Consider the following 27,015-nt stretch of genomic DNA (forward strand, 5'->3'; position numbering starts at 1 on the left):
TCAAAGCTCTGTTGTGACCCAATCAGGGTGTCCGCCGCGTGATATGAGGCATTTACGTCTATCTGTATGTCTACTTATTATATTAGTGGCACGTTTTCCAGCCTCCCGTAAGAAAGTCTTCCTCTTTTAACCCCGCATGAACCACTATAACACTCCTGGACGACGTACGCAGTGGGTGGGGAAATCGCCTAATCCACAGTAAATTAGGGATTCATTATGTTTGTCGTCGTACTTATAATAAAAGCACCTTTTTTGTACTGTTTTAGCGATACCTGGTGATCTTTCTTTGTACGCTTGCTATGGCAGGGATACTCTTGCTCTTGCGCTTGCTGACTCAGATATCCCTTGCATACCAGTTCTTAGCCCGTCATTTGTTGAGATAAACGCCCCACGCTGAGAAATTAAAGAGCGGTGCCACACCATTTTTGCTTGTGCATTTCAGGTGAACGGCAGCTGCTGAACGATATGGATAAAACCGTCCTGGGAAACTTGAGCGAAAGCCTCGATCCTGTGAATCAATCCGTGACTTCATCCGTATTCTTTAACCATGAACATCATACCAACCACCATTTGCTCTCCATTTTTCCTTCCGAGGTAGCCATACACACTCCAGCAATCCAGTTGCCAGACTTCACTGAACAGTCATCTTCAGACTTATCCATATCTAAGCGTATTCACACATCCAGACGAGCTGGCGATAGCAACTTGATACATTCAGGTCGATTGCTTTCATATTTTACAAATACCAGCTTTGATGGTGTTGGGCATACTCACCTGTAAAATGTGGACAGCATCGAACGCTTTGCGCGTTTACGGCCTCCGGTTACCTGATTGTGTGTGCGCGAACTGAACGCATGGAACCTACTGAGCACTTGTGCGAGACCAATAAACCAATCAGAGGACTCGGTGTCCACTGTCTCCTTACTTGTCAGTTTGCGGTCGCTACTGATAGCGTTCTAACACGCGATGAGTGGCGATGGTTCTGTGAATGTCGAGACGGTTTTACGGGCGATTGATGCTCTTTATTTGAATCCCGACACTTCTTTCAAAGAGCAGGCATCAAAATGGCTGAGCGAGTTTCAGAAATCAGTACGTTGCTCATACCTCTTTGCAGCTTTCCTCAGTTGTACGCATGGGAGATTTCAGATCAACTATTGTATATGAACCGCGATTTGAATTCTTGCTATTTCGGCGCACAAACCATAAGGATTAAAGTGAGAAAGTCTTTGTATGGTTGATTCCGTGTCTCGCAGATACAGTGTTACTTCACAGAGCTACCTACAAGCTCTCACGAGGTACGTGTGGTAGTGTCGTGTCACATTCGCAGGGTTTGAAAAATTCGCTACTAGAACACGTGAAAAAGCTCAATGCTGAGACAAGTGTGCCAATAGCTAACCAGCTTTGTCTGGCCGTCGCTGATTTGTTTTGCCACATGGTACAGTGGCAAAATGGCATCAAGGACATTATCGAAAAGTTCGCCTTGTTTCTTACTGACTCCTTTCTTTGAGGCTTTCTGGATGTGATGCTTCATCGGGGTATTTAATAGATATACTGAAGTTTATTCCAGAGGAGGTGGGTGTCTTCGTTCATTCTTCTCACCATTGTCAGATGACGAGCAGTACGCTAAGATTGGGTTCTAATCGTCGACATTCCCTTATGGCTCAGCTTGAAACGAACAAACGACAAGTTATCGAGCTTTTGGTAAGCGAGTTTTGGCACTACTGTATTGTTCGCCAAGTGGTGTTTTGGAGAGTAGTAGTAGTTCTTCCAACCCGGTCCGATTTGTAGGTAGGGCTGTTTCTATCATCTCCACTTAAACGACACATCTAGAGAGAATTTCAAGGACTTCTACACGAACTTCATGCCATCAAAAAGAGGGGTTCTGAAGCAAAAAAAAACATTGAACGCCGACAACGCCAATAGTTGAAGACGCCGAATTATTGTAGACTGTGCTTGTCGACACCGGAGGGTGTGGCTTTTGAACCGATACGGAATGAAGCTTGTGGGTCACAACTGTTGGAGTTTAAGTCCATGGCCTTAACATGAGGTTTTCGCCTTCCAATTTCAGTCTTAATGTAGTTCTCCTTACGCCAACCTTACTTCAAATTGAGGATATCGCTTTGTCTGTTTTCGTCCCCGTGTATTAAGTACATATACCGTAAAAGTTGAAGCCCGCGAACATAGTACAAACACTGGCTTTTTGAGCGTATGAAACGGGTCTGCTTCAAGTCTAACAATCCTGTTGACAAAATCAGAACGGCGTTGCACGTAACGGTTTTCGCTGAAGAACTCATGTTTTGGATAAATTCATTGTTTGTGCTCAGCCTGCACTCGGTAACGTACGGAATGTTTATGCTTTCCAGTGCGGTGGATGATTTTGGGCTTCGTACTGCTGCACAGTGGTTTTGGCTGCTACAATTTTTCTAGTCCCGAATAAGAAGGATAAAAGCATGACAGCCTCCCTTGGAGGCATTAAAGTTCATCGACAGTAAATTGGTCTACTTATTCAATAAATTATCGAAAAAAGGCTCGGTTGGTTAGAGCGCTAATTTAATAGCCGAAAGGTCCGTGGTTCGAACCCGACCTCTGATCTCGACTTCCCCTTTCTAGGCTCGGGCAACCTCGCAGTATCTCAGCCCTCGTGCTTCTTTCGGGTGCCATGGGAGTTAGGATCCGAACGGGTGCTACGGCTGAACCATTTTTAAATACTTTTTCGATAAGGTGTGAAGTGCGAGGGCTACATACCTATGGTAGCAGCTCTGATGAATGACCGCCCATGGCTGCTTGACAGGACTTCACCTAAGGCTGCCACGTTGGTCTAGTGGTCTGGCTTGTGTGCTGCAATGATCCCGTCGGCTCCACTGGCTGGGACCTCGTTCCACAAGGTGCAATCATACCGGGAAGGCCAAAGGGGAGCATTTAGACCTAGAGCAGCGAGACCCCGCAGTACGAGTAATCGTGCTACGAGGCGGTCTGGGGTAAAGCCGTACTGTCCTCTGCAATAGGCGAGCGAAGGCAGCAAGATATTCCCCCAGGCGACTAGCGTGTTCATATTCATGGAAGAAGTGATGCTGCTCTCCCCCGAGGAAGGATGGGTTAGCAAAGGTCGGTCCCAAAACTGCACACTCCAATCGCGCAACGGTTGACCGTGGCCACCGGCACACTATTCACTACGGTCGAAATACTTAAAACGAAATAGCCCGATGCTGCTTAAAAGACACCTGCTATGCGTAGCCGCATCTGGAGTGAAACATTAATGCTTTATTCCCTGCCAACCCCCTGCAGCCGGGCAAGTTAGACTATTGGGTCTTCGCCTCCAGATAGGGTCCCCCAAAGAAAACCTTACTATCAGGTGCCCTGTGGGTCAGACTTTTGATTCAAAGGCTCAAGATGGAGTACCGCAACCAAACCCTCTTCCCCGGCCTGGGCAACCGAGAAGTATCATTTGCCGCACAGTTCTGTGTACACCGAAGTCCCTTTCCAACCTCTTCCTACCACAAGCAAACGTTGCTGGGTCGATTGTCAGCAAGATATTCCCCCAGGCGACTAGCGTGTTCATATTCATGGAAGAAGTGATGCTGCTCTCCCCCGAGGAAGGATGGGTTAGCAAAGGTCGGTCCCAAAACTGCACACTCCAATCGCGCAACGGTTGACCGTGGCCACCGGCACACTATTCACTACGGTCGAAATACTTAAAACGAAATAGCCCGATGCTGCTTAAAAGACACCTGCTATGCGTAGCCGCATCTGGAGTGAAACATTAATGCTTTATTCCCTGCCAACCCCCTGCAGCCGGGCAAGTTAGACTATTGGGTCTTCGCCTCCAGATAGGGTCCCCCAAAGAAAACCTTACTATCAGGTGCCCTGTGGGTCAGACTTTTGATTCAAAGGCTCAAGATGGAGTACCGCAACCAAACCCTCTTCCCCGGCCTGGGCAACCGAGAAGTATCATTTGCCGCACAGTTCTGTGTACACCGAAGTCCCTTTCCAACCTCTTCCTACCACAAGCAAACGTTGCTGGGTAATTCGATTGTCAATTATCTGACCGAATGGCCCTATTCTCCCCGCCGCCTATTAACGATAAACAAAATAACGACTTTCTAAGTCCACGAGATCCTTTCTATATAGGAGCTTTCAACGTCCGCACTCTTTGCCAAATTGCCAAACAGGCAATGCTCTCTGAAAACTTATACTCCCTTAAAATTTATGTATGCTGTGCTTCCGAAACACATACGAGATCCAAGTGTGGTTATGCCTCTCAGAACACCAAAGACGATCTCCCTCCGTGTAAGCGATGGCATATGGAATATATGGTGTGAGAGTTGTACTCAGCTTCAGAGCTGAACGCGCTTTACCGGATTGGATCCCGGTTACCCGGCTGAATCAGGCTCAATGCCTCGGCATAAAGAGCGGTGCCTGTTTGTACTGACGGCTTATGCCTCAACGGACTGCAGTTCGGATGTTGCCAAAATCACCATCCATGATTGACGCCAGGAAATCAATACCAGTGGGCAACGAGTACGGCGGCGCCCACAGATCTCTCAAACGTCAGTGATGAGCCTAAGGAAAGACCGGATGCTCTGGTGGACTTTGAAAGCTCTGGAGATGTAAAAGGGTTTGTTACCGGAAACAGTCGTGCCCTATGCCAATTAATATGATCGGCTGGCCCTTAGTGAGCAGCAGTCTGTTATATGATATGTGAAAATGGTGGCTCGTTAGTTCACTCGCAAAAGTGTCGACTAGAAAGATGGGCCGAGCACTTCGAAAGGTAGTTTAGTTGGCCTGCCGTAACCCAGCTTATGGAGACAGCGCGTACGGCGCGAATAGAATGTAAACCTTAATCGCCCGTTGCAAGAAGCAATGAAGTACGACTTATCCGTACTGAAACGTGAGAAGACACAATGACTACGGTCTGTATCCGGCTCCATTCAAAGAAGGCAGAGAATCCCTGGTTATCCATCTGAAAAAGCTTATTGGTGCTATTTGGGACGAATAGAAAGTGCCTGCGGAATGAGGCATGTCGGTAGTCATCCATATCTTCAAAAAGTTATGCGGTCGCTGTGTGAAAACCACCGTGGCATCAGTCTTGTAGCTGTGGCGTCGAAGGTCCTCTCTGGCCCTATCGTTCGACGGTTGGCTGAACACAAGGAGAGGCGGATCAGCGAAAACCAAGCTGGACTTCGATCACATCTTCACCCACAAACAGACCATGGAACAGCGACGCTGCTTCCAGCAGTGGTTGTGTTCTTTGACATGAAGACCGCCTTTGAATCCATGGAATGTCAGGCATTATGGCAATATATGTGGAGCAGAGGTGTCCCCCATAAATTCTTGACCTTCCTTAAGGCGCTGTAAGCCAACTCCCGCGGACATGTGAATGTCTACTGTAAGCTCTCCTGATTTCGCTACATCAAGTGGTATCAGACAGGGCTGTCCTCTTTTACTATCCCTCTTCAACTTTGTCATTGATACGATCATGGAACACTCCTACTAGCCTCTAAAGCCTGTGGGGTTTAAGTCCTCCTGGGGCGTCCGCTCACAGATATCGAGTACGCAGATGACAGCTCTTCTTGGATCTGACCCCGTCGTAATGCAATCAATATTAAATAATCTAAATAAATCTACCTCATGGTTTGGCATTCGCTTCACGCTTGCAAAATGTAAAGTGCTACTGCAAGACTGAGTTGGCTCGGACCCTAGTCTCATGCTTGCGGATGAGCCGCTTGAAGTAGTAGACAAATTTGTTCACCTGGGCAACTGTATCAGTCCCGGTGGTTTCGCGAAAAAATGATATTTCCATCCGGATCGGGAAAGCCGGAACAGCTTTTGTGAACCTGCGTCACTTGTGGCGTAGGTGTGACAGCTTCTCTGTCAAGAGTCGAGTTTACAATGCTGCACTGCCCTTCATATTACTTTACGGATCAGAGACATGGCCGCTGATCGCCGAGTCTGGTAAGAAGACCGGCTAAGCGATGCTGGAGTACGTCGAATGGTATTCGGGAGAAATAACTCACTCTCGATAGATGAACTGATCACGCTGCATAGGTTGCGCTGGCTTGGCCACGTGCTGCGTATGCCAGTCGACCGACTTCCTCGAAGGGTTTTCTGCAAAACCACTTGAACGTTGGAAGAGAGCCAGAGGCGATCAAACAGTGACTTGGCAGCGTGGTAAAAAAGCCAGTGCCAGCAAACTTAGCTGCGCTGGTCATTGCCACCTTCCTGGATGGGGACCCCGAGACTGGCCACATCAAGTTAGATACATTGTCAGACATGGCCCAGTCGCGCCATCAATGGCGCTATTGCATCCAAGCTCTTGCCTTCAGTGCATAGCTCCTTTCCCAATCCCTTCACTTAAAAGTACACTGACGTACTGTGTTTGTACGTGCAAATTTATCAGCCGCCGTCTCCAATGTACATCTACCTCCCCGAATCATCGATAGACGAAATTCTGGCAGCTACAACCACTGCACGACAGGTACGTGGTTGTTACGGCTGATAACGATTATCTTGCAGCTTGACCATGGGTCTCCTGGCACGAATGTGCGCCTTTCCCAGTAATTTCACTTTGTATAATAAGGAGCCAGGTCATTTTGACGATTCAGTGCCAAGTTCATCTTTTTTGTTTTGCTTGTTATCCATGTGTCATTACATAGGTTAGTTGCTGAGGACTGGTGATATTACGTCACTGAGGCACCTGTCCGATGGTAACGAAGTATGCCACTGACACCGGAATTTTTGTGCAGCTAATATGTCCTTCCTTACAAATAGGAATCATGAAGCATAGCGTCCATAATAAAAACCGTAAGTATCAAATTCACATTTCAGTGACTTGCCCGTGCCTCCGGTAACTATTCTAGACAGAAATCTATGGCATTCAACCACGTTTTTCATTTCTGAATTCGTTGCTCATTATTAGGCACAACTTTGGCGACTGGAACTATTGCACGACCTGTACACGTCTGCTAGCTGATACTGACGATTATGTTGATAGAAAATATAGTGTGTTTATGAGCCTGTAAGTTTTACAACTTTCAGGCGTTTCGGTTTTTCACCACACATGTACTCAAGCTTCTTTTTGGACTTTCGACTGTTGTGAATTTTCATGTTGATCAACTTTTCTATGCAAACTTATACCGAGAGAGGTTTCAGTTTCGAATCCTGTACGTAATTCAGCGGCACTCCAAAACTCATTCCCTCCAATGGTTTCATGGCAGCTATGTATCCGAAAGATAACGTTGACGCACTCAAGAAAGCTGCTTGATATAGCTGGCACCAAGCCTACGGTATCTCAGGTTTGTAGATCACACAATTAGATGGGGTGTCTGGTATACCCACTACCGTGGCAAGGCACGTATTCCCAATAGACTAATCATGTAAGCCCTTAGGCTTGAATAACTGATAGATCAAATGTCCTGTCAAACGCCATGTGCAATGTTTTTATATCACAACTTACTGTTGCATCCAGGAACCAGGGCTGACGTTGTGAAGCTAAATATTGTTTGCTGAAGTCAATTGTCCGAAATCACTAACATTCACTTTCACGCTCGCTCTGGGTTCTTTGTACTTTGTGAGTAACCTGATTTTTAGTTGAACCCGTGTTTTACCACTGCGGTCGTCTGCGGTCGTCCATCGGCCAACTTTACAAATATGGTCTGAACAGTGAATCCAAAATCATAACTCGTTTTTCGTATGTCGCAGTTTAATCACTCCATTCTTGTTGCCATATTCTTACTTAGTCACTCAGAGCAAAGACACCTGAAATGCCAATGCTAACGCGGATTTTCAACTGCTTAGCCAGTTGGTGGGACAACACCGGAGTTATGACCGAGCAGGATGCTCCTGTTTCTCCACTTTTGGAGACGGTCTTCTGTATACTTCGAAATCCGGCTTCTACCCCAGAACAGGCTTATGATGCAGCTACGCAGTGGGTTCTAGCACTGCTTTATCAGTGCAGAGTGAGTTTTCCCTTGCCGTTGAATGTTTTTGAACTCTTCACGTCGTTCTGTGTCGCAGTTTAGCATTTCGTTTAATACCAACTGTCAGCTAAAACTGTCTGTAATATTCCAGAGTTTCAATGGTACGTCAGGTGGCCTTTTGACCTGGTTGCAAAGAAACATATACGATTTACTCAAAGTCCTTCAAGATTGTGCCACTGCTGTTGCGTCCGCTTCCAACCAAACTCTACAACAGGAACAGCTGGATTTGTACAAAGACCGTTGCACCTGTCTGGCTCATATTTTCGCTTCCCTTGCCCGAACTCTCCGCCCCGCCTTAGTCCGTCAACCTTCATCCGCTGGTTCTGGTGCCCCAGGAGATCTGCGGACCTTGGACTGCCTTCTTGGAGTCCTTGAACTCGTACCTCCATTAGGTAGCCGAGAGTTGTCAGCAATCACGTTTCACGCCCTTCATTCATTGGCTGATGACGCAATTCGCGTAAGTAACCCTCACTTTGGTATCCTTGTTTCACTAGTCGAACTATCGGACTAATAAGTGGGACGATAATCCTCCGTAAACTGGATTCACTGTAGCTGATCCAGCGCCCTTCCATACGTGCTTGTACTCGTTCTTTTAGGGCTCATGTCCCAAATGTGTTTAGCGTCAGTTAGAGCTCGAATTTACTGACCGGAAGGTCCGTGGTTCGAATCGGACCTCTGCCTCTCGACTTCCCCTGTCTAGGCTTGGACAACCTGGACAACCAGCCCTCGTGCAACCTTCGGGTGGCATGGCAGCTAGGAACTGGAAGGTGCTACAGCTGAGATGTCATTCAGGCCGCGACAGTAAAGGTCCATCTTCAACGAACAGTTACAACCTTTCTCGTAATGCACGTCATCTACATAAGTAGTCTTGCACTCAACCATTTTCTTCTGGTCTCTTCAGGACTCAATGAGTGTATAAAGCCTACCCTATTTCTCTGCGCCGATTTGCTAAGGTTGCGAAATATTACGCAGTTTTGGAATTGTGTTATATGAGTCATCTGGCAGGGACCATGCTTTTTTGAAGTGGCGAAGGATTGCTCACGTGTTCGTGTTGCTTCAACGTATCACTGCTTTCTTTTTCAATTCATTTGCTGCGTATGGTCGGCCACTTCCATGCTGGAATAAGTTTTCTTAGGATAAATTAATTCCGTGTCTGTCGGAATAATCCATGGGCTGTCATTATGAGTTTATCCTGGTTTATTCCCGATAATTTTTGTACAAGGGCAAGTAGGGATATCGTGTTCATGAATTTTTCGACCTTGTGAAACAAAGACCGCCAGCTTCCTGGTTGGGTCTTCAGCTGATCTTCGCTCAGCCAATACTGAAGGATAATTGTTCTTAGTTCTCTTCTAGGTAAGTATTTCTAACAGGTAGTCTGCAATACCAATGCCATCACACGCTGTCGGTCTGTTGAAGTTTCTGATTTCCACTTCCTTGGCACTCTAAGTGAAAACAATGTGTCCCAGTGTATCATTTGTATCTCAGTTTTCAGGCGGTTCGTGTCTGTAGCTCATACATTTGGGCCTTCCCTCTGCCTTTTTCTTTCCTCCGTTGCTTACCTGCATCACTCGCATATTCTTGGTCAGAGTTCCACACATTGTTCTGCTTATGATTTTTAACGCAGTTTCTGTTCAGTTTGTATTTTTTGGCTTCTAACCGTGACCTTGCGGTCATCAGCAGTCATGCCATAAAAATACTCTTTCCATGTCGCGCATTCTACGGGCCGCAGATGTCCCTACGGGAATTCGTACAATTGACAACAGTAGGGCAGATCAACGTGAAGCTTTGCAATTCGGTTTCGATACACTTGTGTAGTACCCTATTCCGAAAGTCTACTACCTTCCATCAACCGTCTGCTGCATATTCCGTTTTCACCCCACAACTTCCTTTTAATTCAAGCATCGTTCACTGGCTGCCAGTTCTGCACAGTCTAGTATGGACAGTTCCGCGGGGAACAATTCGGCGAACTCTGGTGGGCTTCGACCAATCGCTGCTTTGGTACCGTATTTCACTCGTGTGGTTGTCGCACTAACACGTTTCTGTCCAAACAATACGGCTGATTTGGAGAGCACGGATGAACTGCGTGACTTCCGTGACGATGTCCACGATTTGATGCAGGACATCCTTGGGCTTGTCGGAGCGGAAACGATCTTCGTTGAGGTAGGTCCTGTTTCTGTCCGTATGAAAACGATTATCCGCACACGCTTCGTCTCTTACTGGATGTCATGATGTCACTCGCGTTCCAAGACAGATGGTGCGTGAAGATGCATCTGTAAACAGACGCAAAGGCTTAGTTCGTACATAGGAATGCGAGTTCGTCCGGTGACAAGTCTTGACGCAGATTTCCAACGTCCATGCTAATCAGAAGCAAGCGACTCTGACAATGGACTTGAAGTGGGCTCAAGGCATTATTTACTGAGAAGTACCAGCTGGTTTTTCATTGTTTCGGAATAATCATTATGTTTTATCTTACCACAAGTCGACTGGATCACCCGAAAAGCTGCCTTATTTGGCAATGATTAACTAGTAGTGTTTCATCCCATACAATGGCAACACTGTCGCCCGTTTGTCACGTAAACTGCGTCCACCTCGTTCGCTCCTCGATCCAACAACACCTTTTGTGGGGTAACTTCAGAATTCACCCTCTTTCGGGTTACGTTTATGACATCTCGCAGTATGTCTGTTCCTCCAAACATCACAAACATTGTTCCTCTCGCTGTTACCTCCCTCTAGCCAGCATTCCCTGAACTCCGGATATTTTACCCTGCTCTCTCCGTTGTCCGTAATATCATGTAACTTTCCGGCTGTCTACCGACTTTCCCGATAAAGACTCCCTCATCTTTGACTGTGTCTGGCTGCTTCCCATTCCCACCCCCGTAGTATGACCGAATTTTCGGCCCTTTTGAGGTCTTGATAGAGGTGGATAGGTGTACTTGTCATTTCCATACACTCACTCATTTGCAAACCAATTTGGTTGTCACAGGAGACTCAAGTGAATCTGTCGTTTGTGATGTTCTTCAACTGAGTGTGCTGCACACAACCCGCCTCATGTCTCGGTACGATATTCGAGATGTCGACTTCCGTTTCTTTCTCATGACTGATATCCTAATTAGTAAGTATACGCAACGCATGTATCCATGTTGGGTTACAAAATATTGAAGCATTTGTCCCTAATTCGTGGATAGACTTATCAACCCTGTCAGTCCGTATTTGTATCTTTTGTCACGTGGGCTCAATGTCGTGTGCAAGACTATGAACACATTTATGTGGACCTTACGGATATTTCGGACATACATATTACCATTAACCTACTCGTCGATGTATTCCTCTTTTCTTGATTGCTTTCCTTAGTTATACAATCATGTTCAACAGCTGCAAATGCTTGCAGTTTCCAGTAACGCCCAAGTGACTGCATTGGAAGTTCTTCACGAAGCCGAAGCCTGTTTGTTCATGATGACTACTGTGGCCAAGCGTCTTTCTCCGCATGACCCTGAAGGTTATTTGTCAAACTTGATTTCCGGTCTGGTTCTGCCGGGACTGTCGGCAGCCTGTCCCTTTCCTCTGCAAGAGGTTGGATGCATACTCTACATGGAACTATCTCACTGGGCTGCATGTCATCCACAGCTCCGGCGCCAAATTGTTGCACAACTGATTGGAATAGTGGAAAAGGCAGCCGGCGTGGAAGCACCGAATTTACAGGTGAGCTCAACTAATCTTATCGTCCCCTTCATTCACACAGCTTCTCTTGTTGGACAGCCAACAGCTATAGTGATACTCTGCCCGCGGTGTGTCGTAACGATGCATTGTGCATGTGATCGTGTGCTTGTCTGACTGTTCACTATTGGTATCAAATACTTTGGAGTAGATGTGATTTCGATAGCACGAAACGGGGAAATCAATAATTCAAAAAAAAACCACGGGTGGAGATTCACTCTGATGTGTACAAAAAAGAGTAAATGGTTGTCCGCACTTGGTTGATTTATTATGGAGCTGGCCCAAATTGAGTTGGTTTTGTTGGGTCGTGTGTTTAACATAGTGCACGTGGACCACGTGAGCCTACCGGTCTGAGTAGGTCCGTTGGTTTTCTGTTAGCTTGAAGAACCCCGGTTCCAAGCCTTCAGTGTTGGGACACAATTTAGCTACGATACGTCGAACGAATGAAATCACCTTCGGAATCCAACGGCCATCCTGGCCTTACTGCTTTGTCATTCTTCAGAAGCTGTATCTACAGTCCCCGAAGAACCGTACGTCTATGTGGAGGACAGTCTCTACGATGCTCTAAGTGCTCTTTTACAGCTGGGTAAAACTCAGACACCGTTGTGGTTCCTGGTGGCATGAACGCCAAGGTAGACTAAGCCTTGCTGAGGTCCAGCTGGATGATCGTCTTGGGCTGAATACGAGACGCACGGACAACGGAGGGCGCCTGCTTTAGATATGTATCGGTCACAGACTTCCTTTGCAGCACCAGTTTGCGGAACGTGGTGCCCACCAACGAACCAGCCCCGAATCCAAATGGACTAACCCGCCGTCAGTCGCAAGTGGCGAGTATCGATTACTGCCTACCGCTCCTTCTGGCGTGGACTCCGACGATGCACTTGTGCCCTACTGCTTTTCACTGGGCTTTTCAGGTTTACGCATAATGCTCACACTGCTCTTTTACAGCTGGGTAAAACTCAGACACCGTTGTGGTTCCTGGTGGCATGAACGCCAAGGTAGACTAAGCCTTGCTGAGGTCCAGCTGGATGATCGTCTTGGGCTGAATACGAAACGCACGGACAACGGAGGGCGCCTGCTTTAGATATGTATCGGTCACAGACTTCCTTTGCAGCACCAGTTTGCGGAACGTGGTGCCCACCAACGAACCAGCCCCGAATCCAAATGGACTAACCCGCCGTCAGTCGCAAGTGGCGAGTATCGATTACTGCCTACCGCTCCTTCTGGCGTGGACTCCGACGATGCACTTGTGCCCTACTGCTTTTCACTGGGCTTTTCAGGTTTACGCATAATGCTCACACTACACAGCCACTGAGAGGCTAGTGGATGCTAGTGAGCATGGCACTTCGAACAACAAATCACTTGGCCACGTTCTACCTCCAATGCGAACTTTCGGCCTTCATCAGAGAGGGGAACTGATTATGCAGCTCCCTTTAATCTCAGAAGTGCATGAGTGCATATGTCTCCTCAAACGTCATCGTGCTCCTGGCCCTGACGACCTTCCACCTGCTCTGTTTAAGAATGGCAGTAAATTTTCCAGTCTGTCTGGGATAAAGAGTCCGCCGCAGGCAAGTGGGGTAAGTCTATAATAGTGGCCGTTTTCAAAAAGGTTTTTGGAGTGAATGTGGTAACCCCAGATGTGTTAGTGACTCCCGTCGTCATAAGGATTTTTGTGTCACAATTCTTGGTCGCCTTATGGCAGAACGCGAATCGTTGACCTGTGAGCATCAAGTGGGGATTCGACCGAGTATAGGCTTTGTTGACCAGACCATCACAGTGCGCCAGGTCTTAGAGCAGCGTCACATGTTCAGATAACGAGCATTCTCGGTGTTCCTTGATTTCAAGAGTGCGTTCGATTCTGTCGATCGGTCATTGTTGTTAACTACGGGGCGATATGGCTCAAGTGGTTAGAGCGCGAATTTACTGACCGGAAGGTCCGTGGTTCGAATCCGACTTCTGCCTCTCGACTTCCCTATCTAGGTGTGGGCAACCTGACAGTATCCCAGCCCTCGTGCTTCCTTCGGGTGGCATGGCAGCTAGGCACCGAAAGGGCTGAACGGTTATTATTATATTATGTTCAAGAGGGCATATCTCAGAAGTTTGTGAATATAATCCGATCCCTACATCCATACGCTTCCGGGTGTGCGAGAGTGTATGGTGAGCTCTCTAAATGCTTCCCTACAAAACGTGGTGTCCGACGAAGATGTGTACGTTTTCGTTCAACTTCGTCGTCAATGAACTAATGAAGCGGACACCGGAAGATCATCGAAACCTCGATGTTCAAATCGTTGCTAGCGCAAATCTTATCGATCCAGCGCTCTTTTCATCTTTGCAGGCGAAGGCGATGCACAAGCCGTGTTGAATAAACGGACCACCGTCATACCGTCTTTCAGCATACACCCTGTACCTTCAAAGTTCGAAATCATGCTTCAAACGTCAAGCCTCTGGAGATGCCCCTGAAAATTCAAGGAGAATTACTGGAGTGCATACCACGGTAGTAATACTGGCTCTGTTGGAATGTATCCGATGAAGCGAGTTCAAGAATTTTTAATGCCCGAATCACGTTTGCTGATTTGCGTCACTTGTGGCGCTAAAAATGCATATCACTGGGTCTAAAAGGTCGCGTGTACCAGGCCACGGTGAGCGCTGTGTTTTGTGGCTGCGATGTGTGGCTGATAGCGATCGTGGGTCACCTCTCGTAAGGTTCGGACGCCGTACTTCAGACTCCACCTGGGGTATATGCATCTTCCGGGGACCTTATTATGGATGTATTGTCTTTTGAATGACGCCATTTTTCGTCTTTCGGTGATGGTGGCGGGGGTTGGGGACTGTGTAGACACCGTGTCACATACACCGTTGTGGAACCTGCCTTGGTACGTGTCCTAATCGGTAGAGTTTCTTATTTTACAGAAGTTAACCACCCAGCATTTGCTACTGGTCTTTTGCTGTTGATGATTGCGTCCTCTAGCTTTCTCTTTTAACAACCATACTACGTACACAGCTTAGCTGGACATTCGACCAAGTATTGACGAGACAACTTAATTTTGGCGCTCATCAAGTTAGTGGTATCCTAAATCTTACCAATTACGCGGACGACAAACTGTATTTGTTCAGCCTGGTTAAGCATTCTCACTGGAGGGCCGCCTGCGTGCCGTGTTTGTAAGGGCTTCTGATCACCAGTTAGACCATTCAGGTGAACTGTGGCGGTCTTCATCATACATACATGCACGAGTGACAGTTTTTCCCGCTTTTTGCTCACACATTACTCCGTTATTTGAAGACGTATTGCGGCTTTCCTGTCCTTTTCTTTGTCTCATCGCTTTCCCTCTTCACTCTTGTATTTCGACCAAGCCTGGACAAAAGCTTGCCGTCAGTGCTGCCCTGTCAGCTTTGGGCAGCCTTGCTTCTGTCTACCGTGCGACGCCGTCCGGTGGTCCCAACGGCTTGACCTCTCCTGGTTCCGAGTCCCTTCGGACAGGTCTGTTGGACGACCACTGGCAAGATTTGGTCCAGCGCGTAGCCTACAACCTTCCTCGGCTGGCTTGGGTTCCTGTTTACGATGCGACAAACTTCTTTTCAGGTATTGGCCGAGGAATGATATCCTCAATCGGGTCAGGTGGAGGTGGTGTTGATTTTGACCCCAATTCTTCCAGACAAGCCTTTCCCTCTCGCCTGGCACAGATATGCGGTGTCAGCCTTGAGTGTTTGGACAAAGTGAGTTGTTGTCAATCACTCGCAGCGCAAAGAAACCGTTTTATTTCTGTGCGGTAAACAATGTTTTTGAGTTCAGTGGCTTACTCTGCTGCACAGGTGCACACAAAGGAAAACTGGAAATTTGACCTGACAGTCCGCCTTCCAGGTGAATCTTGATGACAAGGCAGATTAGTAGACGTGTACATAATCACAGTTATTTCACTTCCTGGTAATTAGGTTAGTAGGGGAATTTTTGTAGTAGAAATTGTACATTTTTATTCTCATTCTGTTTTGCTAACTGCACAGTTATTTACGAGATTTTGGTTCCCGCCACAGTGATTTAGGGGGGATATACCTGCCTCAATGACTGCACTGGCCTGTATAGTTTTTAGTTATGAAAACTAAATGGTTTCACCAGCCCACACCAGAATAGCAACATTGGAAAATTGGACTGAGATTTGTATTACAGTTCAACAGAAAGTTTATCTTCAAAAGAGCCCATTTGAATCTGTTAGAGCATCCATTAGGCAGTTATTATCGTTTCCGAGTAGTACACATTCCTTGGTTACTTAATTTCAAGTTTACCAGTGAATATATATCAGAAGTGAGCCCACAGTAAAATCAAGTGACAATAAAAGCCATGAAAGTTTTTCAATACTTTGTACAGAAAGGGTTGTTTCAGTGCTCTATCACTGAGTCTACACACCGCGGTAAATCTGTTGTCTGGTCACGGGCCCATGCTTTAGAATCTCTCGTGTAGTTTGCCTCCGCTTTTATGAGTCTAACAATACATTCTTGACGTCATCGAGCCACATCTTCCCAAGACCTAACAGAGATCGATATAGCTTCGTGGTTTAGGCGCGAAATTACTCTACAGAAGGCCTGTGGTCCCAATTCAGCCGCAGCATCTCGACTTCCCTTTTCTAGGCGTGCGTAACTTGACGACATCTCAGTCCTCATTCTTCGGGTGGCGTGGCAGCTATGCGCTCAAGTGGTGTTACAGCTAAACGATCACTATTTAGTATTTATTTAAGACCCAACAACTGTTGGATTTTGCTCTCACATGTACAGCGCTTCAAAGTGGCCTGCACCCAGGTTCTACAGCTTAGAGTGTCCTATGCATGAAATGTTTATTACACTGGCTTTTTGTTGGTTGTCTTCCTGGCTGACCGGGAATTTGGTACGTGTATTAGGAATTCCGTTATCAAACACTATCGTATGATTATGTGGCAAGGTCAGAGCGCGCAATATATATGTACCAATACGGCTCAATCATGGTGTCAAAGGAGGGTACACAGCTCACGAGGTTATATGAGGCGAGTCCACCGTCCGATGCATATGAACCTCAACCGGTTCGTCGCTCCGAGCATGTGTGCTGCGTCAGCGGTATTTTTTCAAGCAACAGTGAAGGTCGGGCAGACGTAGAAACCTGTTAACAATTTCTCAGAATGCTGATACTGTACTGTCTTCTCTTGTGTTTCCTTTGAGGTCTTCGGACATGGATCCCAGCCCTATACCGTCATTCACACTTGCGTAATGAAATTTTGTTTGTTTAGCTGATGACAGAGAACATTGCCATCACCGGGACTGACACAACAACCGATCCTCGCGTATGGTTAGATTACCTGGCAGCTCTGTTTCGTACATTCGGATGTTTTCTGCGTCGGTTGGATGATGGAGGCAAACAGCAGTTGGGTACGGGCACCCAAAGTATCGGGATCAGAGAAGCTGGCAGTTTGGCACAGTCTGCACAGACTTGTTTGTCTGAAAGTTTACGACTGGTCCGTGAGGTTATCTGGCCGGTGGTCGCTCGTGTACTAACGTTCTATTCTAGCCGGGCGCGTCATATGGAACACACCTGCCGGTTGATTCGTTTCATCGTGCGCTGTTTCTCTGTGCACCTGAGGGACTTGCTCCCGGAAATTGCCGAAAAGGTGAGTCTTGTCTTCAATAATGAATTTGGGTTCGAGTAGAACATAAGGTTGGCGGAAATTCTGGGACTGCGCTTACCTACTTAGCCCCAAGTAGGGCTAAACCGGTCACGGGCTGCGGACGGATTTTCGGCAACCTTATGAGTAGCGCATTAAGCTTAAACAATGAATTTTCTTTCTTAACCGCACTTCATATCAGTTTGTTCCAGCTTTCTAAAAAAACAACGTGTAGTGAGCCTTCCAGTAGGTCTGCTGTAAATCCGCGAAATTTCCTGCGTCAACGCACAGTATTGCGGGCTTTTTCTGTCTCTTTCTCATTGTGTTATCTGGAGCAAGTAATTCGACTGTCTGTTGGAACAAATTAGTTGCACTCCGCAAAAATGTTTTTGCAGATACGATGTTGTTACCTTTTTAACAAAAGAGGTCCTCGCTGGAAGATCTGCTTCACTGAGTTGGACGAGATACAGCGTTGTATCAAAGCTCGTGAAACACTGAGCACATTATTTTGGCGATTAATATGTTTTGGGTGGGGGCTTCTCACCACATTTATAGCGATCGTCCGATACAGTTGTGATCGAGGCATACTGGTCTTCATGTCAGCTCGCTCTACCGTGTTTTTTGTCTGTGTGGTACTGAGTTGTCTCCATCAAAGCCCTGCTGACGGCCAATCATCCTTAGTAAGGTGAGTCCATTGGTGACCGTTGAAATCGCAGGTGATCAACATATAGTTGCCTTCGCATTTGAGCTCGACAGGGCTCACTGGTCAAATTGACTTGGTGCACCTCCTTTACTGACTGGATCGTCGTGATGCCTATGCTCTCTGAATGTCTTATAGAGCATTGTTGAGCTATACGAGACGCCTTTTGGAATTGTCAGTTCAACTGGTGATCCCTTGTCTACAGTGACCACTTGGTAGGACTACAGACCCTATCCGTTTGTTCTTTGGTGAAATTCGGGTGGTGATGGGCACACTATGATTGTTGTTGCTCGAAGAAACCTTACAAATCACGTCTGGTTCATTCACTTTTCGAGGAATTTTCAGTCAAATTTTCAGGGACTAGAGTATGAGCTCGGTACTGCCTCCACCTCTTTTTCGGATAGGCATACAGAAGGTCCCGCGCCTCTCACCCAGGAAGAAACTTTTTTGGCAGCAGATGTACTACTAACTAATAATTTCACTTTATCCGTTTCTGTGTGTCTTCAGATCGTAGTAGCCTATCGCACAGGGGGTCAACACTCCAGTTTCCTATATCTGGCAAGCGTGCTGGTGGATGAGTTTGGAGAACAACCAGATTGTCGGTTCGGACTGGTTCGTGTTTATGAAGTAAGTTCCCTTACTTTTTTATTGGAGTTTCCCTCGTGGTTTATCCGTTTTATCGAGCCGTTGGCAAGTGTCAAGTCAGGGACGTATGCGTTTTTAAAGGTTTTGTTTCTCTTTTATCTGCTCAAAGGCATACGGATATCCCACTTACAAGATGCTTCTAATTTCGGTTTCAAAGTAAGGTTGAATAACCAACGTCGCCCATCATAATGCCAGTAGTGGATTACCGAGTACATCTATATGCCAAGCTTTGAGTTCAAAGCTGCACAAGTTTTGTGTTCGATCTCCGGAAGCACATATTCTTTTTTCTGAGCTGCTGGATAATCTTTCTTTCTTTGAGTCATTGTTCTTCGAAGTGATCTGAACCACTAAGGGAATCTTGACTACTCAACGAAAGTGCAAGCAGAAGGATCAAGGGTTATGTAAGAGAAAAGTGGATGGAAGCCGTCATACCACTTAAGTTCAGTGAACACATCTTATTTGAACCGCATGTGAACACATGCGTCGGGAGCATTTCCGGTGGTTCATCTTATGGTAGATGCACAAGCAGAGCGAGCATTCAATGGCCAAACACTGCAAAAGGTGCGAGCTCACATCTGAGAAGTACATCCGAATCATTTGCGAAAATGAACCTCGGTGTGGAATGCGGGACTACTTGCAACCTGTAATACTATGTGAGGCGCAATTTCTCATGGTAGAAAACTTCAGTCAGGGTGCCTTGTTTTGGATGACCAGTAGGCATGATAAAAATTGAGTCGCAGACCTCTGTTGCCGCAGCTGACCCATCACCCATCTCTCGGTGCATGGTTATGTCACGCGGCCCTTGAGGATGGAGGACTCAGGATAGTGGTGACCGCTTTTCAGTGAGACGTTAAAATAATACTGTTTGTTTGTGTGGCGTGTACTTCATTTGCGGTGGATGGATCATATGCCTTGTCTGCTGCATCATTTATCGAGGTCGTTCATCGTACATTTTACAGGGTGGCGCAAACCTCATGCCGGTCAGCGGACTGTTGGTATGAACCCCGTTCGAAATGGGGTCATCGTGACCCCCTGTGGACCTGGCTGTAGGCGTTGTAAAATGTGACAGTTAACTAATAAAAACTGTTTTGTTTATCCTGTTCAGTCTGTATTGTTTAACTGGTTTTTAGAGGTATGACCACCGGACTTTTTGTGGCAAGCCGACAGTTCTTTTCCTTGCACAGCTTTCTCTTCATGGAGTTTCTTAAAGTAAATTTTCTTGACAGTACGTTAGCGAAGCATCAGTCGACACCGACCACTGCTAAGCACGATATAGATAACTTGGCCTTTCCGGTATAACATGGTTCCTCGATTGTGCTTGCCTAGGAAGGGAAGAAACAACTTTTCTGTGTTTCCTGCTAATTAAATGTGGCGGCTTTACGTGTTTGGTGAAGTTGGTATGTCAGGTGACATATTTATTGCATTTGCGATACAAACCTTCCACTATCCCCGTCACTTTCACCGATCTGGTTGACATTTGGTTAGCTCATTATTCTCCCCTCACTTGCCGTTTGGTCATTTTCTTGTGGAACATACGTTTTATACGATACTAGACTTATGTTAATCTTATGCTTGCCATCCAATACTCACAGGCTCTTGGCGGGCCAACCCTGAAAATGCTTGATGGGCCAGCCCTCTCCCAAAACCCCCACACCGTCGAAGATTTGTATCGCCTTTGTACCCGGCTAGTTCAACGATGTCCAGTGGCGTTTCTCACAAGTGAAGAGGTCGACTTCAATGAATTGTGCAATGTGGCTGTGCGTTCTTTGGGTTTGTACTGTACGGGGCCTGGAGCAAATGACGATATAACCGACACGCCGTCTTCGAACGGGGACTCTCAGAATAATAATTCATCGTCCAGTGCCTCTGCCGCCGCAGCTCGATTCTTGATTGACTTGCTGAGTTTCACAGGGCAGGCATCTGAAGTTACCCCAACGCAAGTTGCACAGATTATATCTTCTGGTGGTCAGTTGGCCACTCCATCCTGTCCCTCAGCAATGGCTGCTCAACGTGTCCTTGTCTGGCTAATCCAGCCAGTGGCCGCCAACGGTCCTGAAATGATCCAGTGTGGTGGCCAACGTCTCGTATCTGCTGTTATTCAAGCCTGTTGTCTAGGGATATCCGAGGAGCGGTTTCCCGAAATGGCTGACATACTACACCAACTGAACGTGATGACCAAAAATGAGGTATGTTTACCAAAAATCTTGCGCATAGCTCGAGGCATCGCAAGACTATTTTTCCTGTCACTTTCCTACCTGAAAAACGTTAACTGAAATTCGAGGACTAGACTTACCTCATGAGCCGTAAAAAGGATGAAACCGGTGATCGACTGTAGAGAACCTTCATTGAACGTGTGATTAGTGTTGAAACACGCTTTGATATTTCGAATTCGTTCCAAATGAAACATAAGACGGCAGTTGTGCAGCGCAATTAGGTTCCGGTGAACTCACGTGAGCCCTATCAACAATAAGTTTGCAAATGTGTTCATCCAAACATAAGGTTATGTTCAGGAGGCAAGGCTTTTTAAGAAGCACTGAATTCTTTTTGAGTTTGATAGTGTACTGGAATATTGGTAACTCGAGTGCGTTTCTTGGTTGTTGATCACCTGGCGATTGATCTGTTTGTCGAGCATTGTAATTTGCTTGCAAATACTTCGTCACTGCTTCGTCAATGTGCGCACTGGCTGTTATATAAACACACGCAGGTAAGAAGGGAGTACACACCCAACCGTTTACTGATGGTACCTCCTCGTTTATAAGCTAATCGCCAAGTTTGGCGAACCAATCAATCGTCACCCGATCAACAACAACCAGCAAACGCATCCGACCTACCGATATTTCGACGTAACTGAATGTTGCTGTTTGTTCGGATGCTGAAGTTTTACATTCGTCAGTGTGGAAGTGGTATCACGATATTGACCTCAGTCTACAGGCTGGTAATGATCATACTCCACGCAGGGATCGATGCTCGGGGACCTGGAGCCACTTGACGCTAATTATACAGCAGAAACAACATTCATCAACAAATTAGTTCTAACAGAAGACCAAATTGGAACATTTCGCTTTCTGTCGTGTGCGATATCCTGGTGGTTTCCGTGTCATGGTAGCTGGACTGGTAGTTATCAGGTGTACTGTTATTCTTAAATGCTCGATGAATTGTCTTAGAGAAAACAGCAACTTTCGATTAGTTTTAGGAACTCGATGTAGATTTGGATACTTTGAATTTCAAGTATACTAAGTTCGTATCTGTGCTTCGGAAAACGAAACTTGTCCCGGATCGGTACGCTGCGTAACTTTAGGGGACGCGTGGAGAACAATACACGAGGCGTCGACAACCTCTTCTTTAAGTCAGCATTATATAGCTGCTAATCAAGAGATGAACAAAACTATTCCTTCAGGTAGAACCGATAGGTTTGCTACGTTTGGCTGGAACCATTTTCTTTTTGTTTCAGGCAGTCATTTCTCGGTTTTATTGACTTTGTAGTTCATCTTCCCAATAGCATTCATTGCCTTTTATTACATCTTCGGATGTGAACGGATGTATTATTTGACTACACGCCCACTTCTTCGACAATGTTGTTTCACAGATGCTTCGGTAGTGGAATCGCAAAAGCTTTAAATTTCCCAAGCCAGTATGGGACTAACGAAAATCGTGTATCGTTTTTCGTTGACAAATGTTTCCCATTTCCGGAATGATTGCTCGATACTGAGTGTTCCTTATCAGCCCCACGACACACAAGACTGACCGACTTTCATTCAAATTCGCACACCCCCTGGAATGAACGTACTTGTAATATCTGATTTCTGTTAAAGCTGCCAGTCACTAAGTTTGTGGAAGGAGAGTGACAGCCAGCTGGTTACTCGGAGCCAGAGTCCATCATCAAGGAATCTTGTTATAGGCATTAAAAAGTCTCAGGTGACAGACCAAAGTAGATATGTTGGTTCTTGAGTTTTCGCTCTTAGTTGTCCAAAGATGATGACAACCCCACTGTTTTGCACTGTCTTCTTTATCTAAACGACAGTGTTTCGTCCAATGGGTGTATCATAATGCCAGATGGACGCAAACGGGGATGAAGAGTTGGGTTGACGATTTAAGTTTACTTGCAATGACTTGTGCCAGTAGAACTCGGCCGAAACACCTCAGTCACTCAGCGTCTGTTTTTTGTCTGTCGGATTTCCCTAGCTTGAGGTGAAATTGGGAAATTGGTATCCTAAATACTTCCGTTACGTTTGAACTCCCGTTATACTTGCAAAATTCTGTCCAACTGAAAAGGAACCACTCCACACTGCATGCCAGTTCCTATGTCCTATACTCACACGTTCTTTGTGTTCACCCCTCCAACGCCTCTTCTAGCTGTTCCTTACCTGGCTCAACACAGCTGTCACCAGCCTACCCATCCTCCGCGCAGACGGATTAGTACATGCAACGATGGACCAGATTAACGACTTCAAGGAATCCATAATGAAGTAAGTTTCCAAGATGTAATTACCCGTTGAGCGGTGGCAGCTTTAGTTTCGATAATACTGCCAAGTCTCTTTATTTTCGATAACACGCCTCGATTTCGATTTATTAAAATAGGTCTGTTCGGAAACGAATAACCAACCGCGGATTTTTCATGGCTAATTTTACGCTCTCTTCACTGTAGCAAACGTTAATAAAGGAATCGTGAGCACTACTTTGTTAAGTAAAAGAAAATGGTATAGGATACAAAAAAAACATTACAGATAGGCCTACTCTTAGGGCGCTACCAGCACCAGTCTCTCCTAAAGCAGAGGCCGTGCACTGTCCTGGAAATCACCTGAAGACTCATTACAGCGTCAGAAGGGCGCATAGCGGTCGAATTTTTAGCCGCGTCAACAATTTGAAGAGTCTCCAAGGTTTCAGCTAAGCTGGCCTACTGACTGGTACGCATGAAAGGGTGCAAACATGGAAGCAATGGGTAGGCAGAGAACGAGAGTAGTTTTTTATTGGAACTTGTCAGTGTACAAGTCGTAATTCTGCCAAGAGAAGGGGCGAGGAAATCTCATTACACCATATTTTTGTGGAATCTAGAGTGGACCTTACTGAAGATGACAGAATTCGCCAAAAGAAGTTTATTGTTCGGTGGAACTCTGTACGCAACGAACAGGAGAGTGTTTGAGAGCTCTGTGCGAGAAAACGTGTGTTGACAGTAGATATAGTAGTAGTCCTTGATCGTCTGAGGGTGGTTACTAGCGGCTGGCCCGGATTGAAGTGAACGGTTTTCTTTAAGGAATGAGTACCTGGGACCATAAGCACTCAACCCTTGAGATAATGGAGTGAGCCATGGAGTTCGCAATCCTCAAGTTGTCATGAGGACAAGTCAAACGTTCTTCGGGCTGGTTAAAATCAGAAAAAAACGAGTGTAGGTAACCACTAATAGCCATTTGTCCAATAAAACAACAGTGTAGCAGTGAAGTGAAGACAGCATAAGCCAATCTGACCGTCCACTGCCTATGCTTAGCTGTCTAGTCGTAGTTGCTGTCTTCTGATGCAGACGCGTTCGTTAGGTCATTTAACAACAGATCAGGGCCAGAAGTGCTTATCCACATGGTGTCCACCACATGCAATCTAGCGTTATACCCAAATGGATGTGAATCAATACTGAATGTCTGTATTGAGTCATACGACGCGCATGTTCCTTGCTAATTTTTGCGCTTTTCGGGGACACAGTACGCACACATCTGGACTGGTCATTGAGGATCTGGTAGACCCCATTGTGTGTAATCTCTTTCAACCAACCTACCTTCTGCCGTTAAGGACTATCCACCACTGTGCAAGCTGCCGAGCTCTCTTCCTGTAGCACAGTGCCACCAACTACGTTAAAACACTGAATCTCGGACGAGATCCTAACTTTACTTGATACCCGTGAGCTCTCCGACTAATCGAGAATATAGCACAACATACGATTTGGGGAACTGCCAAGCTTCAACTGTGACGCAGTTGGAATCAAGTTGCTCGCTCCAAGAGGAGCGGTAGTCTAATCGTAGTGCTTCATTTGTGGCCATTGCCACATGATCCAATTGGGTTCGTGGTTGGTTTGCTCGTAGTGGTCTTCGGGTTACACGGTGCAAACATACTTCTGACTACTTTCCTTTGACATTCTTTGAATGGTCACGTTTTGGAACAAAGTTCCATCCAATGTATCCTAGGGATTGTAACACCACTCAAGCTCCAGCATCATATCAAAGTGACAACTTTCAGTGGGGCACGAAGCGCGCACATCTCGTCTAACAATTGGGACGTTTTCAAGCCATGCAAACCAACCTAGTGACATGACATGACCTACTATATTCTTTTCTTGTCTATTAGTCCCCTGATTCAGGCTTCTTCGTAAACGTTCCCACAACTACCAAAGATCCGGAGAGCTGTGCTCTTGGTAGAACTTAAGCGGGTCCATTGAATCACTAAATCTCAAACAAGTTCATGATGCTGCCACCCCGAATGGCTTGTTGAATTTTTTCCGGCGGGGATTTAACAAAATCAGTGTCCTTGTTGATGGGAAATCTCACCTACCCTGTTGGCATCTTAGGCTGGGACGCATAAACTTAACCTGAGACCATCGAATCGCATTTCACACATGAGTGGATTGTGTGGACCGTGTCTCCGCACTAAGGCAATGGCGTGAATGTGAACGACTCACACTTGTAACGCGCTATATCCCCTTGTCTCTTCCAATATGTCCTTGTCCATACAATAATTTGTGCAAGTGGCTCGGTACGTCATACAGCAGTGAAGTGGCAGTGATAAATACCGGTGTTGTCGTCGCAGACAACGGCAGATTTCGTGGGTAGAGAAAATGCTTTGCTTTGAGGTGTCCATCCTTTCAGTGTTCGCTTGTTGCACTCCCGGTTTAAAACCCGGGGTGCAGTTTAGACTGGCATTTTAAATCCATGAGAAATTTGCTTTTTTGACATAGAAACGAATCCTGATTGTACATTTTATGGGTCTATACAGCCAAAACCGAATGCGCTTTTCCTTGTGTTGAAAGAATGATGTTTTATTGGGAAGTGAAAATCATAGTTGCTGATTGTCCCTTCCTATTTTGCTTTCATTTTCCCTCATCTAGATCGTCAAGAAGTTCCACCATCCTACAGGCACTCTCTGTATTCGCCGTCCTATTCCGATGAGTCAACCCTTGTAAAGATCCCCTTGCCCAATTTCTCCTTAGTAACGTACAGTCTCGGTTCACCATGCACACCTCATTCATTAACGGGATGCTTGCTTAGAGACAAATGCTGCATTTGATTAACATCACTGGCAATTGTTGATCTCGTACCAAGTTGCTGCTGGCCTGTCTTTACACGTCTTCGTCTCACCAGTGTAAAGCTCCCTACTCTGATCCTCATCGAACGTCATTTTACCGACAGATGTCACTGTATTTTTCACCGACAGTTAAGTAGAATGTTTTTGCAAACTCGACTTGTTTTCACTATAACTTGGCTTCGGGTCAGCTCATGTTTGACATTGCCTCCCAGAAGCCAAGACACTTTCATGGAAGTCGATTAACTTTCAGTATTTGACGGCCCTTGAATAGTCTATCGATGGCCAGCTTTACTATCTCATTGCCAAGATATTTTGCTGTTTTTGGATTGGGGGCCGTCTATGCTTCCGGTTGCTATAGAAAAGATCTCTGCCAGGAATCGAAGCGCGGCGCAAGAGTCGGGCCACTACCCCACGGTGCTCTTCTAGCATACCGAAAATGGACAAGAATATGGTTCACGGTAATTCTAGATTACGAAACCTGATCGACAGTGACAGGTTGATATATCTCTTACACTATTGCTGTGGGGAGGCATAAGAAACCCAAGCAATTTTCAGTGGGTCATTTCCTCTACTTTGCTTATGAAACCACGCTGCGTAACGCACCACAATCGGACGGCAGCTAATGCAGTAACATGTGCTGCGACTAAGTTCTTATCGAAGAGGTCATGTGCTTTTGATCAGGAATATACAAGCCGGTGTTTTGGAATCTGACTTCATCAAGGCCTGTTCGGGAGCGTCGAAAATCGGTTTAAACTGGAGACATGACAGCGCCTGTGAAGGGTCTGCAATTGTTGAGTTTCCATCTGCCGCCTCTGCCCAGTCAGCGCTTCAGAGGTCTGTGAAACTAGAAAGCCAGTTTGCTGGAGAAATTTGTATCGTAAATAAATCAGTGCATGGAATGCAATCAAACTGCGCCAACCAACGCTAAACCATTGGAAATTCTGGGGCTCCCTATGAAGCTGCCAGTGGTTATGAAAAGTTGGGACGAAGGTGATGGCGACGACTCATATGATGATATCTAGGGACCAAGGAAATCTGAAATAAATAAAACTGCGGATGCTGTGACAAAGGAAGA

At 46.2% G+C, this 27,015-nt stretch overlaps 1 protein-coding gene across 1 annotated transcript; it reads left to right on the forward strand.

Annotated features, from left to right (window-relative positions):
• Nucleotides 1–966: 966 nt before the first annotated feature.
• T265_02454 (hypothetical protein) lies at nucleotides 967–26,087 on the forward strand (the record flags this gene model as incomplete). The annotated part of the gene is made up of 16 exons (XM_009166703.1): nucleotides 967–1,089; nucleotides 1,125–1,214; nucleotides 1,254–1,295; nucleotides 1,328–1,473; nucleotides 1,509–1,572; nucleotides 1,609–1,701; nucleotides 7,737–7,955; nucleotides 8,068–8,433; nucleotides 9,876–10,136; nucleotides 11,328–11,675; nucleotides 15,042–15,404; nucleotides 16,940–17,317; nucleotides 18,519–18,638; nucleotides 20,249–20,842; nucleotides 23,010–23,122; nucleotides 25,744–26,087. 16 exons carry the CDS (start codon nucleotides 967–969, stop codon nucleotides 25,802–25,804), a joined length of 3,381 nt encoding a protein of 1,126 aa, XP_009164967.1.
• Nucleotides 26,088–27,015: the final 928 nt, after the last annotated feature.

This window comes from Opisthorchis viverrini (genome assembly GCF_000715545.1).
Source record: "Opisthorchis viverrini unplaced genomic scaffold opera_v5_30, whole genome shotgun sequence".
Lineage (NCBI taxonomy): Eukaryota > Metazoa > Platyhelminthes > Trematoda > Opisthorchiida > Opisthorchiidae > Opisthorchis > Opisthorchis viverrini.